The 13177-nt window shown below is 56.1% G+C and overlaps 1 protein-coding gene across 1 annotated transcript; it reads left to right on the forward strand.

The window, feature by feature from the left end:
• The first annotated feature begins 121 nt into the window (after positions 1-121).
• KRT79 (keratin 79) lies at positions 122-12937 on the forward strand. The gene is made up of 9 exons (XM_004601508.2): positions 122-592; positions 2472-2692; positions 4082-4142; positions 4256-4351; positions 9466-9630; positions 9814-9939; positions 11500-11720; positions 12193-12227; positions 12732-12937. The coding sequence occupies exons 1-9, from the start codon at positions 122-124 to the stop codon at positions 12935-12937; spliced, it is 1602 nt and encodes a 533-aa protein (XP_004601565.2).
• Positions 12938-13177: the final 240 nt, after the last annotated feature.

The following is a 13177-nucleotide window of genomic DNA, read 5'->3' on the forward strand; positions in this document are numbered from 1 at the left end:
TGGGGCGATGGGGCAGGGGTGTGTGTGGCTCCCAGAGCCAGCCCCGTCCCCAGGAAAAGATAAAAGGCCACGCGTGGCCCGGCTCCCCGCTTCCTCCCCCTGCCGCCGGCCCTCTGCAGCCATGCGCTCCTCCGTGTCGCGCCAGACCTACTCCACCAAGGGGGGCTTCAGCTCCAACTCTGCCTGCGGCGGGGGCGGCTCCCGGGCCCGCACCAGCTTCAGCTCCGTGACCGTGTCCCGCAGCGGGGGCAGCGGTGGGGGCGCCCGCTGTGGGCCCAGCCTGGGCGGCTTCGGCAGCCGCAGCCTCTACAACCTGGGGGGCAGCAAGAGCATCTCGGTCAGCGTGGCCGGAGGGGCGTCCTCGGGACGCGGGCTGGGCGGCTTCGGCCTGGGCGGCGGGGCCTATGTGGGCTCTGGCCGGCAGGCGTTCGGGCCCGTCTGTCCCCCCGGGGGCATCCAAGAGGTCACGGTCAACCAGAGCCTGCTGACGCCCCTGCACGTGGAGATCGACCCCGAGATCCAGCGCGTGCGCACCCAGGAGCGCGAGCAGATCAAGACGCTCAACAACAAGTTCGCCTCCTTCATCGACAAGGTGGGTGCTCTGGAGAGCAGAGGTGCGCCGAGGCCCAGGCGGGGCGTGTGCAGGCGGAGCTAGGAATGACCTTCTAGAGGCTTCTCACCTGAGCGATGGCTGGAGACAGCCTCCTGGGCCTTTACGGAGCCTGCTCAGGCGGTTGGCGCCTGCTCACCAGCTGCTGGCTGGGCCCACCTCATCCCGGCTTCCTACACGGCAGTCTCATGGCTCACTCCAATGGTGGGGTCCTCCCTGCCACCCCCTGGGAAGTGTGGCTTGGAGTGGCCATCAGAGTGGCCCATGTCTTCTAGGCCTGGGAGGAGGCCTGAGGACAAAGACATAATCAGGACCCCTGTGGGATGTGGTCTTAGGGCGAGTTGGCCCTTGGCTTCTAGTTCTCATTAGCTCGGTGTGAGGTTAATCACGAGGAGGGGGGTTTCCCAGGGCCGTGGCATTTGCTCTGTCCCTGGCTGGGCTCTCCTGCCTCCAGGCTGACAGGGCTGGCATTGTCCACCTCTGTCCAGAGTGTCCATGTGGGGAGCATCCTAGTGGGGGTGCATGCCTTGGTTCAGTGGTTCCCCGGGGATCATCTTGCCCCCTTTCTCGTGGGAGACCAGGAGGAGTCGAAGGAGGGGATATTGTACCCATTTTCAGGAGAGGAAACAACACTGAGGCTTACCTAGCTGACTTGAGAGATTTGTCTGAGGCTCATCCGAGTGCTTGGAGCCCAGGTTCCTGACCCCATGGTCCTGGGCACCCAAAGGTGTTGCTGGTGCTCACCCTGCGGTGCGGTGTGTGGGCCTGCGGGGCTGAGGGGGCGGGCCCCGGAGGCACTGGCAGCAGCGGGCAGGGCGAGCCGCCCACCCGCCTCACCTTCCCCCCAGTGACTCTTTCTCCTTCTCTGGGACAGGCCCTGAGGTTGAAGTCAAAACCATTTCCCATGTTCTCAGGACCAGCCTGGGAGCCGGGGCCGAGAGGAGCCTGGGTCTTGGGTGGGCAGAGGGATCACAGGGGGCCCCGTGGAACCACACGAGGAGCCCTCAAGTCTGTAGATGAGGGTGAGCCTCGGTTTTAGAAAAGAACCCAACTTCCAAACACCTCAACTTTACAGGAAAGTTGCCAGAATCACGTGTTCCACTACTGAATACACTTTCATCCAGATTCACCGATTTTTAACATTTTGTTATATACCCTTTCTCCCTCTGTATGTATGTCTGTGTATATGCACACACAGATATACATACACACATGTGTATACACACGCACATGCACTCTATATGTGCACCTGCATTTTTAACGGTGGATTTTGATACACAATTAGGACTCAGAGACACTGATTTAGCTCAGTTTACCCAAGACAGAGAAAGACCCGAAGACAAGGGACTTGATTAACTCAACAAGCAAGTGAACCATCTGTGTGAGAGCTGAGTTGGCCAAGGGACAGGCAGGGATAGCTACCTAGGGACTGGGAATTGCCCTGGAGACCAGGTCCGAATGCTCCAGTGCCGTGTCATTGACGCCCAGTGACCACTGGTTTGGATTCAATGCTTCTGATGGGCGGACCCTGTGCTAAACCTTTGGTATAATCTTTGGAATGACTTACAAGATGGGTATTCTGATAGTCAGGGACACCGGCTGAGGCTCTGAGGACATGCCCACAGCCATTGAGAAGCAGAGTTGGTGGTCAGTACTGTGGGGAAGGTGCTTATCAAATTTGGGCCTTTATGTCCATCATCTCCATAGGTCCTTTTCATTGGTGGACTGTCTAATCCGGCGGAGGGAGTCCTTCTTGCAAGGCCCTGCCACTCTGGAGGCGTCCTGGTGGTGGGGATGGGTGGCAGATGATCCCACCTGTGCGCAGGGATGAGGCCCGTCTGTCCTTCTTGCCTTGGCTCAGGTGCGCTTCCTGGAGCAGCAGAATAAGGTGCTGGAGACCAAGTGGGCGCTGCTGCAGGAGCAGGGCCAGAACTCAGGCGTCACCAGGAATAACCTGGAGCCCCTCTTTGAGAGATACCTGAATAGCCTGCGGAGGCAGCTGGACAACCTCCAGGGTGAGCGGGGCAAGCTGGACTCGGAGCTGAGGAGCGTGCAGGACCTCGTGGAGGACTTCAAGACCAAGTGAGGCGGGCTTCAGCCACCCAGGCTGGGGAGAGGGCGGGGGGTGGTGGTGATCTCTCCAGGGGAACACCTGGGGGACTGCACAGACAGACAGACACCCACCCCCATGCTGAGAACGGAACCTGCTGCATCCTCGAGAACTGTCACACTTATTTCTGCCATTAAAAAACCAACTAACATGTGGCAGGAGGAACGGGACAATGAAGCTCTATGTTCTCTCCCTCCAACTTGGATAATGACCAACTCAGAGTCGGCCTTGTTTCATCTGTCCCCGACTCACCTCTCCTCCTCCCTCACAGTCTCGCAGCAAATCATCTCATTTCATACATGAATATTCACCGGGTCTATTCATGTACCTCCCTGGTGGCACAACTTGGTCAAACATGATCACAAGGCCACCACCACACCCAACATGTTTTAGGCAACAGCTCCTCAATATCCACCAAGTAGTTCAGTTAGTTTTGATTTCCCAAGTGTCTCATCACAAAATCCCGTTGATCGTCAAATTTCTTGAGCGGTCTCAGTAACGTCTCCATTTGTCCTATCCCTGAGATTTTAGAAGCCTCTCTCTACTCGTCCTTCCCAACAATGCCACATTGTAGGCTCTTTCAGGGCCCGGGAACCCAGCTTGTTACTGGCTTTAGCATATGAATACACCATGGGAAGCTTGCGAGGCTGTCCCATGTGGGCAGGAAACTCTCAGTAGCTTGCTGGTTTCTCCCAGAGAGAGAAGTAGGTTATAACATATTGCGCAGCTGCTTTGTGGCTGCATGCTTCTGGGAGCTTGCTTTTAAGTCTCTGGATGTTGGCCGTTGATGGGATTACACACACCTGGGTTCCTTGAGACCTTCAAAAAAGCTCTCAAATAGCTCATAAGGTTGTAAATATAGTTTGTTGGAATCAAGAGCCCGACAGGGATTCCATAGTATGGTGGCTATGGACCTTTAAGGACTGATCTTCCCTAATTTTTCCGGTAACTTCATCATGGCAATTTCTAAGCCTTAAAGTCTCCACCAAAGCACTCGGGGAGAAGTTCGTTGCCGTAAGTGCCATCCTACTGTTGAAAGTCAATGCAAAGGTGAGACGCTGTCGACACAGCTTCACCTGCTCCTCTACCTCCTCCTCAGGGCTCTGGTCCAAGGAGTTGGCTGCTTTTGATGGTCAGGTTATTGCAAAGATTTGGTGCCTGTTCTGAAAGGGGGCAGAGAGAAATATTTAAATAAAGAGGAGACCCTCCCTCCACCTCCTTGTGAGTTACTCCTCTGGTTTGCTGCGTTGGAGAACAACAGATGTTCTTGGCCAGTGTCGGTCTCATTGGCTTCTTTCGGCTAACTGGGTCTGAGGTTGTGAACAGGGCAGAGCATGACCTGATTTTTCTCCATGAACCAGGTACGAGGATGAAATCAACAAGCGCACAGCCGCAGAGAATGACTTTGTGGTGCTCAAGAAGGTGAGAAGGGTGATGGGGGGGGGAGGGCAGGTGGTCATTCAGCTGCCCGGTGACTCAAAGCAGAACAAGAGTCTGGACACTGAACTGTCTGCCCACTGTCCCCTGTCCCCCAGGATGTGGATGCCGCCTACATGGGACGGATGGACCTGCAGGGCCAAGTGGGCAGCTTGACCCAGGAAATCGAGTTTCTGACTCATCTGTATGAGATGGTGAGTTGGTTGAGGGACAGGGACAGTGACCTGGGCACTGGGAATTGCCCTGGAGGCCAGGTCTCAATGCTCCAGTGCCGTGTCATTGACACTCAATGACCGCTGGTTCAATGCCGTGCATCTGATGGGCCAGCCCCTGTGCTAAGCTTGACATAATCCTCAGAACAATTCATAATAAGGGTCACCTAGTCAGGCTCTGAAGGACATGCCCACAGCCACTGGAAAGGCAGTTTTGGGGGGCTGGAGAATTAGTACAGTGGAGAAGGTGCTCATGTTGCATGGAACCCAGCTAGGGTTTGCTCTTCAGCACTCCACATGGTCTCCTGAGTCCTTCTTGGAGTGATCCCTGAGCGCAGAATGAAGAGTAAGCTTGGGGCTGGAGCAGTAGGACAGCGGGTAGGGAGTTTGCCTTGCATGAGGTCGACCCAGGTTCGACTCCCAGCATCCCATATGGTCCCTCTAGCAGCACCAGGAGTAATTCCTAAGTACAAAGCCAGGAATAATCCCTGTGCATTGCAAAAAAGCAAAAGACAAAAAAGCAAAAAGCAAAAAAAAAAATGCAAAAGAGTAAGCTATAAGCACAACTGGGTGAGGCCCCAAAACCAGAAAGAAAGGAAGAAGGAGATAAAGAAAGAGAGAAAGCAAGCAACAAATAAAGTAAGAAAAAAGAAGGAAAGGAAGGAAGGAAGGAAGGAAGGAAGGAAGGAAGGAAGGAGGGAAGGAAGGAAGGAAGGAAGGAAGGAAGGAAGGAAGGAAGGAAGGAAGGAAGGAAGGAAGGAGGGAGGGAGGGAGGGAGGGAGGGAGGGAGGGAGGGAGGGAAGGAAGGAAGGAAGGAAGGAAGGAAGGAAGGAAGGAAGGAAGGAGGGAAGGAAGGGAGGAAGGGAGTTAGAAGGCAAGCAAGTTAGACAGAATAAGAAAGAAGAGGCAGTGCCGGTGCTGCTGGGTTTCTCTGCTCCACTGAGCACTCTGTAACGCCACAGGATGAGGGCTTAGAGGTGGGTAGAAAGGGACAGCTACAACTGGGTGAGGGTGGAGGGGCGTGTCAATCACAGAACCCAGGAGGGATCCCAGGAAACGGGGGCTTTGAAGATGTGGGTGAGATTCTTTGTTTTGTTTTTTTTTAATTTTTTTAAAAAATTGGACCGGAGTGATAGCACAGAGGGTAGGACAGCCTTGCATGCGGCTGACCTGGGTTCAATTCCTCAACCCCTCTTGGAGAGCCCGGCAAGCTACCAAGAGTATCCCCCCGCATGGCAGAGTCTGGCAAGCTCCCTGTGCCATATTCGATATGCCAAAAACAGTAACAAGTCTCACAATGGAGACGTTACTGGTGCTCGCTCGAGCAAATCAATGAACAGCGGGACGACAGTGCTACAGTGCTACATTTATTTATTTATTTGCAGGTGAGATTGTGGACCCACATTTTCTGTCTTGTTTTCAAGACAGTGGTGGCAGTTTTGGTCAGCCGATGCCCACGGCAGTCCTTTAGCAGTTTGGGGAAAGACGGGAAGAAAATAACATCCACTGGGCTTGACTCTTCCTTGGGGAGCTGTGGCCCACTCTGTGCCTTGTGCACCCCTTCTAGGACCCCTTCCAGAGATTTGTAGCTTGGAACCAAGTTTAAGTTAGAGACATCTCTGAAAGTGCCAGACATCGGCTGTGTCTGGGGGTCTGGAACCTCCCCTCCTCTCCATGTTTCTCACGGCACTGGTGGGGTGTCTGGGGGGCCTCGAGGGTTGCGTGTTTTCCCAGGAGAAACTGCTTATCTGGCTTGGGCAAGGGCTCTCCCACACAGTGTTTGTTTTGGGTTTCCATTTCCTCTCAAGCATCCTCCCCTTCCAGTTTGGTTCCTGTTTGCCTGGATGGGAAAGAGACAGTGGACCGAGCAGATGAGTTGCTTGGCCTTTCCGCCTCTTCCTTCCCGCCCCCAACCCCCTACATCTTATTTATGTACCCCACCTACAGGTAGTGCCCCGGGTCCCAACGTCTCCACCCCCTGTCCCTGCCGGGTGGAGATTGTTCGAGAACCTTCTACAGGGACACAGGACAGTTCTTGTCTTTGGATGGGTGGGTGGGGTCTGCAGTCTTTTGATTTTCTTTTTTAAATTTTATTTTCATACAGTTGTTCACAATAGAGGGTTACATTAAATATTTCAACACCAACCCCACCACCTTTACACCTTCCCACACCATTATTTTGAATTTTCCCACCACCACTCGAGCCTGCCCAACAGGCAGATTCTAGATAATCTATTTTGCTTGTTATGAATAATAGCAAGAGATGTCCTGGAATTCTCATGCCCCTGGAATTCTAAAAATTTGAGTAAGTGGGGTCTGGAGACATCTTTTTTAAATTTAAATTTATTTTTTTTAATTAGTGAGTCACAGTGAGGGTACAGTTAAAGATTCACACATTTTTGTGCTTGTTTTTCCCTCATGCAATGTTCAAGAGCCCATCCCTCCACCAGTGTCCATTCTCCACCACAATGAACCTAGTATCCCTCCCACCCCCCCAATCCCATCCCCCCACCCCACCCCGCCTCTGTGGCGGGGCATTCCAATTTGATATCTCTCTCTCCTTTTGGGTGTTGTGGTTTGAAATAGGGGTATTGAGTGGTCATCCTGTTCAGTCTCTAGTCTACTTTCAGGACGCATCTCCCTTCCCGGCAGGATCTCCAATCATATATTACTTGGTGTTCCCTTCTCTATCTGGGATGACTTTGGGTCTGGAGACATCTTTGTAGTGAGCTGCTCGGTTCCCAGATTCATTTGTGAGTCTCTGGATCATGGCCATTATGCACTCCAAGGGCACCCGGAGGCATTTCGTAGGCGTGACAGCCAGGACCCTGTAGGGGGGGTCTGCAGTCCTGTTTTGAGTGTGTGCGATGACAGCTGGGTCTTGCCCATGGACCGGGCTGGGCCTGAGCCTTCCTGTGAGCATTGGGGAAGGTTGGAGGGGGGCGGGGGCCTGCCTGTACAGGTGCGGAGGAGATTCCTTCGACCTTCTGAGCACAGAGTTTGGGGAGGAGCAGGTGTGCTGGCATCGAGTGACGAGGGAGGATGAATGACGAAGGGACGGGGTACTCTAAGCCGGGCCACAGGTCGTTCCTGCCACATTTCTTGCCTCCTCATGCCTCTGTGGGGGTCAGGCTGCCCTCCTGCCACTTGGCGCATGAGAGTCTTCATGAGCCATGAACAATGAGACCTTTTGGTCTGCTTCAGGTCAGGCCACACCTCGAGGAAACCCAGAAAGCCGACCACCACCTCGGCGGACCTGAGGGGGCAGGAAAGCATCTCTGTGGTCTCACTCTGGCTGGAGGCTGGGGTTGCGGGATCTCCTGTGAACTCCAGTTCCTGCTTGAGTCACCTCTCGTGGGCCCCTTTAGCTCCTCGTCATGCCCGATGTTCTCCATGTCTCAGGTTCTGTGATCAGGCTCCCCGCATTTGAGCCTGGGCGCCCCACTTAAGAGTTGTTGGGATTCTGGATGAGTTGACTGCCGGGAATGAGACAGAAGCAGCCAGGCCCCGGCTGACAGCAGCCAACAGTTGCTCTTAGGAGTCTTATCACCTAGCTGGCTGCCCTGGAGGGCCAGCGTGGGAGTTCGGGCGGGGACCAGCCATACAACGGGGGTGTTGACTTGGGAGAGAAGGTTCTATCCCTTTTGGGGGTTGGTGAAGCACTCAGCAGATGAATGATTTTGTTTTCCAGAAAAGTTTTTGCTAATTTATATCATTTGCAATGCATTTTTGGGGTTTTGTTTTAGTTTTTAAGCCACACCCAGTGGTGCTCAGGGTCTACTCCTGGCTCTGTGTTCAGGGATCACTTCTGGTAGTGCTCAGGGGAGCCCGGGGTTGCTGGAGATCTGACCCTAGTTGGTCACATGCCAGGCAAATGTCCTGCCCACTGCAGTATCTCTCGGGCCCCAACAATGCTAACTTTTTTTTTTTTTTTGCTTTTTGGGTCATACCTGTCTATGAACAGGGGTTACTCCTGGCTCTGCACTCAGGAATTACTCCTGGCGGTGCTCAGGGGACCATATGGGATGCTGGGAATCGAACCTGGGTCGGTCGCATGCAAGGCAAATGCCCTACCCGCTGTGCTATTGCTTCAGCCCCACAATGCTAACTTTTTATAGGTTGCTTAAGTTAACCAGGCAATCAACAAGGCAGAAATTGCTTTGCAAAACAGAAGGAAAGCTCCCCATGTTAAGCTCCCCAAGTCATTCTCTATGGAGAAACCACAGTCCAGTTTTATTTAGAGAAAAGACGCTCTTGATCATACTAGAAGAAACTCAGGTCAGGTTTGGAATCTGTGTCAAATACCACAGGTTATTCCTATAATTTCCCATGATGCTCAGGGGCTGTTCCGGGCTCCATGAGCAGACGTGACCCCTAGCCTTGAGCTGGCCTTGAACACAGGAGCAGTGGGCAGAGCCGCCTCCATGACGGGGCTGGGGGCTGCTGGCCGGGGCACACGGGAGGCGGAGAGCATCCTGCCTTCTGCCGTCTGCTGAGCATTCCTAGGAAGCTTCTGGGCTCAGTCACTCGGTGCTGCTTCAAGCCTACCCTGAGACTGATGGCCTCAGCCTGGGTGACCTCACATGTATGCTGTCCCCCGTGCAAGCCTCTTCCCTGGCCACCCTACCGTCAGGACTGCTGTGAGTGGACAGCGACCTGTTACCAGGCTGACGTGTGGCCCTGGCTGGGATCAGGGCCAGGCTCAGTTCCTGGCTGCCAGTGGCCTTGACCAGATTTCTACAATCTGCATGGAAAACCGTGTGGGCCAGCTGTGCCCAGGCCTGCCTCCAGGGCTCCCTGGGACCCAGGGAGTCGGGCAGTTCAGGGCCTGAGGCATCTCCCCCTCACCACTGCTGTGATGTCTGGGAAGCCAGCAAAGGCTCACAGAGCCGCCTGTAAGAGCAGGAGCCCTTTCTCAGCGAGAGGGACCGAGGCCTTTCCTTGAAGTGGCAGCTCCCTGCAGGATGGTGGAAGGGAAAGCTCAGGCTCTGGGGGGCCTGGGGAAGCCCGGTACCTGCCCCCCTCCCTGCAACCTCCCCTCCACCCCCACCACCTCGGGCCTGGTGCGCTGGTAGCAGCTCTCTCCGCTTTTGCAGGAGCTGAGCCAAGTGCAGACCCACGTGTCTGACACCAACGTCATCCTGTCCATGGACAACAACCGCTGCCTGGACCTGGACAGCATCATCGCCGAGGTCAAGGCCCAGTACGAGCTGATTGCGCAGAAGAGCCGGGCTGAGGCCGAGGCCTGGTACCATTCCAAGGTGAGTGAGGGGCGGGCTCAGGGCGACACACGGAGGCTGGACACAAAGGATCCCCACCCCGGGAGGCTTGCGCCCCTGGGCTCACACACATCCAGCCTTTCGGCCCTGAGGGGGTCCTGGGGCCAGGGGTTACCCACACGGGCCTGGAACCAAGGCCGTCCACCACTTCTCTTTGGCCTCCAGTATGAGGAGCTGCAGGTGACAGCTGGGAAGCACGGTGACAACCTGCGGGACACCAAGAATGAGATCTCTGAGCTTACTCGCACCGTGCAGAGGCTGCAGGGGGAGGTGGATGCGGTCAAGAAGCAGGTGAGTCTCCGGGTGGGAGTCTGTGTGTGTGTGTGTGTGTGTGTGTGTGAGTGAGTGTGTGAGTGTGTGCATATGCATGTGTATATGTGCATGTGTATATGTGTGTGTGAGTGTGTGAGTGGTGAGTGCGTGTGTGAGTGCGCATGTGTGTGAGTGTGTGTGTGTGAGTGGTGAGTGTGTGTGTGTGAATGTGTGTGTGAGTGTGTGTGAATGTGTGAGTTTGTGTGAGTGTGTGTGAGTGTGTGTGTGAGTGTGAGTGTGTGTGTGAGTGGTGAGTGCGTGTGTGTGAGTGTGTGTGTGTGAGTGGTGAGTGCGTGTGTGTGAGTGAGTGTGTGTGTGTGAGTGCGTGTGTGAGTGTGAGTGTGTGTGAGTGCATGTGAGTGTGTGTGTGAGTGTGTGTGTGGCAGTATTCTCATGGTCAGTCTGGGGTGGTCCTCCCTGGCTTCTAAGGACATTCTGTTCTTCTCCTGATGATTTCTGTCTTGTTTATTGCCCAGTTAACTTAAGCAACCTGTTAAGTTAGCATTGTTGGTTGGAGCGATACTACAGCGGGTAGGCCAGGCGATGCTGGGCCATCAAGATCAATACACTCCTATTGCCAAAGAAGAAACTGAGGCCCAGAGAGGGAAAGAGACTTGTCCAAGGCCACACAGTAGATCAGTGGTAGAGTAGGTGGGACACATTCCCCAAGGAGCTGGATCTCATCTCCAGGAGGCCAAACCCCAGGCTCGGAGTCCAAGGCTCTTGGCACCACTGCCAGCTCCACTGAGGGTTTGACTAGAGTGTGGCTCTCAGGGCCAGAGCCATGGTACAGTGGTGGGGCACTGCCTAGCATGCGCCTGACCCGGGTTCTATCCCTGGCATCCCATATAGTCCCCTGAGCACTGCCAGGAGTAATTCTTGAGTGCAGCACCAGGAGTAACCCCCGAGCATCACTGGGTGTGACCAAAACTAAACCAAACCAAAGCAAGAGTTTATGTTCCCTGCAGACCTGAACGGAGACTCTGGTTCAGAGTGAGGCTGCTCCTGTTCATTTGTCTCCTCTGAGACACGGGGCTGAAGGGCAGCAGGCAGTGTTCATGTTAGACTCCAGCAACTGGTCCTGGGTGCTACGTGAGTCGCTGGTGGATTAGTGTCTCCTTGGCAGATGCTTCCCTTAGTCCACATTCAGCTGCAGCAGTGGTCATATGTGCGTGTGCATGCATGTGTGTATCTGTGTGTGCGCATGTGTTTGTGCATATGTGTGCACATGTGTATTTGCTTATACATGCATGTGTGCATGTGTGCGTGTGCATATATGTGCATGTGCAGGCATGTATACATGTGTCCAAGTGTGCCTGCACGTGTTTGCATGTGTTCATGTGTGTGCATGCATGTGTTCATGTGTGTGCATACATATGTTTGTGTGCATGTTTGCATGTGTGCATGTACATGTATGTGTGTGCATGTGTGTATTCATGTGTGTGTGTGTGTATAGGACGGTGATGCTGGCTGGGGGCGGAGACGTGAATGTGAACCCTCTGATAGAGGATGTTTCTAACCCGGCTCCCTCCCGGCCAGTGCCAGCAGCTGCAGACGGCCATCGCGGAGGCGGAGCAGCGTGGGGACCTGGCTCTGAAGGACGCACAGAAGAAGCTTGGGGACCTGGACATGGCCCTGCACCAGGCCAAGGAGGACCTGGCCCGGCTGCTGCGCGACTACCAGGCCCTGATGAACGTGAAGCTGGCCCTGGACGTGGAGATCGCCACCTACAGGAAGCTGCTGGAGGGCGAGGAGAGCCGGTGAGGCCCCCCCCCCCCCCCCCGCCCCCAGCTGACCTCCCCAGGGCCTTCCCACCTCCCGCCTCCCATAGGAGGGAGGGAGGGAGGAGCGAGGTCTGGGCTCCAGACTCATCCCAAGGACACCCCCTTGGGGTCACGTCCTCTCCTGGGTACTACACTTTCCAGGGACATCTGCTGGACAGGTCACTTTCCCCTCCAGGTCCTGGTCCCGGGGACGCTGAGGAACTCCCCTGTCCCCAGGGGAGCCCCTTAGCCTGTCAGCCCCTCACGTGGCCGCTGACTGTCTGGGCCATTTCCCACCGGGGAGCAGGGCTGGAGCTGGGGCTGGGCAGTGAGTGGCCTCTGCCGTGCTGCTCCCCCGGGTGGCCTGTACCCTCGGCCTGTCGGTGGGCTGGCTGGGGGGAGAGCAGGAGGCATGGTTGGGGCTCGCGGCCTCTGACCCTGACTTCTCCCGGCCCGCCTGTCTCCCCAGGATGTCCGGAGAGTGCCCCAGTGCCGTCAGCATCTGTGAGTATTTGCCGTCCCGCCCTACCCAGCCCCCCCCCCCCCACCCGTGGGTCGGGTCACAGCCCTCCTCTGCTTGGCCCCAGAAGGGAGGGCCGGGGGGCCCAGAGAACGAGCTTCCTCACGTGGCTTCTTCTCTTATTTGGGGGCTACCCCAGCAACGTTCTGGGGCTGCAGAGAGGGGCAGGGATCACTCCTGGCAGTGCTCAGGGGAGCATGAGGTACTGGGGAGGAAGCCGGGGCTCCCTCATGGCCCTGCTGCCCAACAGTGTTCTCCTCCCTGCCGATTTCTGGAAGCTTCCTAGCCCTCTCCCAGCTGGAGTCCTGCCTCACCCAGACCTATTTTTTTTTTTTTGTGGGGCCCAGTCCTAGCTGTGCTCAGGGATCAGTCCTGGTGGGGTCGTGGGACCATATGAGGGCCAGGGGGTTGGACCCAGGTCAGCTGCAGCAAGGCCAGCGCCCGGCTGTCGTGCTGTCCGGGCCTCACGCAGACCCTTTGCCTTGCAGCGGTGACTGGCAACTCCACCACGGTGTGCGGCGGCAGCGCCGGAGGCTACGGGGGCGGCATGTCCCTGGGCGGGAGTGGGGGCGCCAGCAAGGGCGGATTCAGCAGCAACGTCGGCTACGGCACCGTGAAGGGAGGGCCCAGCTCTGGGGGCACCTCCATCCTGCGGAAGACCACCACGGTCAAGACGTCCAGCCGGAGATACTAGTGCCCGCCTCTGCAGCCCCCTCCCGTGCTCCCTGCTGTCCTCCCCCCTTCCCCCCCAGGAGCGGGGGTCCGTGTTCGCCCGCAGACCCCTGCCCGGCCCTGCCTCCCCAGGGTTCCCCCTGCTTCCGGAGAGCGGGGAGCACGCGGGCCTGGGTGAGGTGGGCTGACTCCTCAGCCGCCAGGAGAGGCTGGATGTCCCGGGCTCTGGACCCCCCTCGCCTCCTCTGCGCCTGCCCCGGAG

The sequence above is a fragment of the Sorex araneus genome, chromosome 2 (assembly GCF_027595985.1).
Source record: "Sorex araneus isolate mSorAra2 chromosome 2, mSorAra2.pri, whole genome shotgun sequence".
Taxonomy (NCBI): Eukaryota; Metazoa; Chordata; class Mammalia; order Eulipotyphla; family Soricidae; genus Sorex; species Sorex araneus.

What these genes read in the sequence shown, in the direction of transcription:
- KRT79 (XM_004601508.2), top strand. Translation starts at nt 122, where the DNA reads ATGCGCTCCTCCGTGTCGCGCCAGACCTACTCCACCAAGGGGGGCTTC. An exon ending in TGGATGCGGTCAAGAAGCAG is followed by an intron (nt 9,940 to 11,499) that starts GTGAGTCTCCGG and finishes CCTCCCGGCCAG; the next exon opens with TGCCAGCAGCTGCAGACGGC. An exon ending in CCCCAGTGCCGTCAGCATCT is followed by an intron (nt 12,228 to 12,731) that starts GTGAGTATTTGC and finishes TTTGCCTTGCAG; the next exon opens with CGGTGACTGGCAACTCCACC.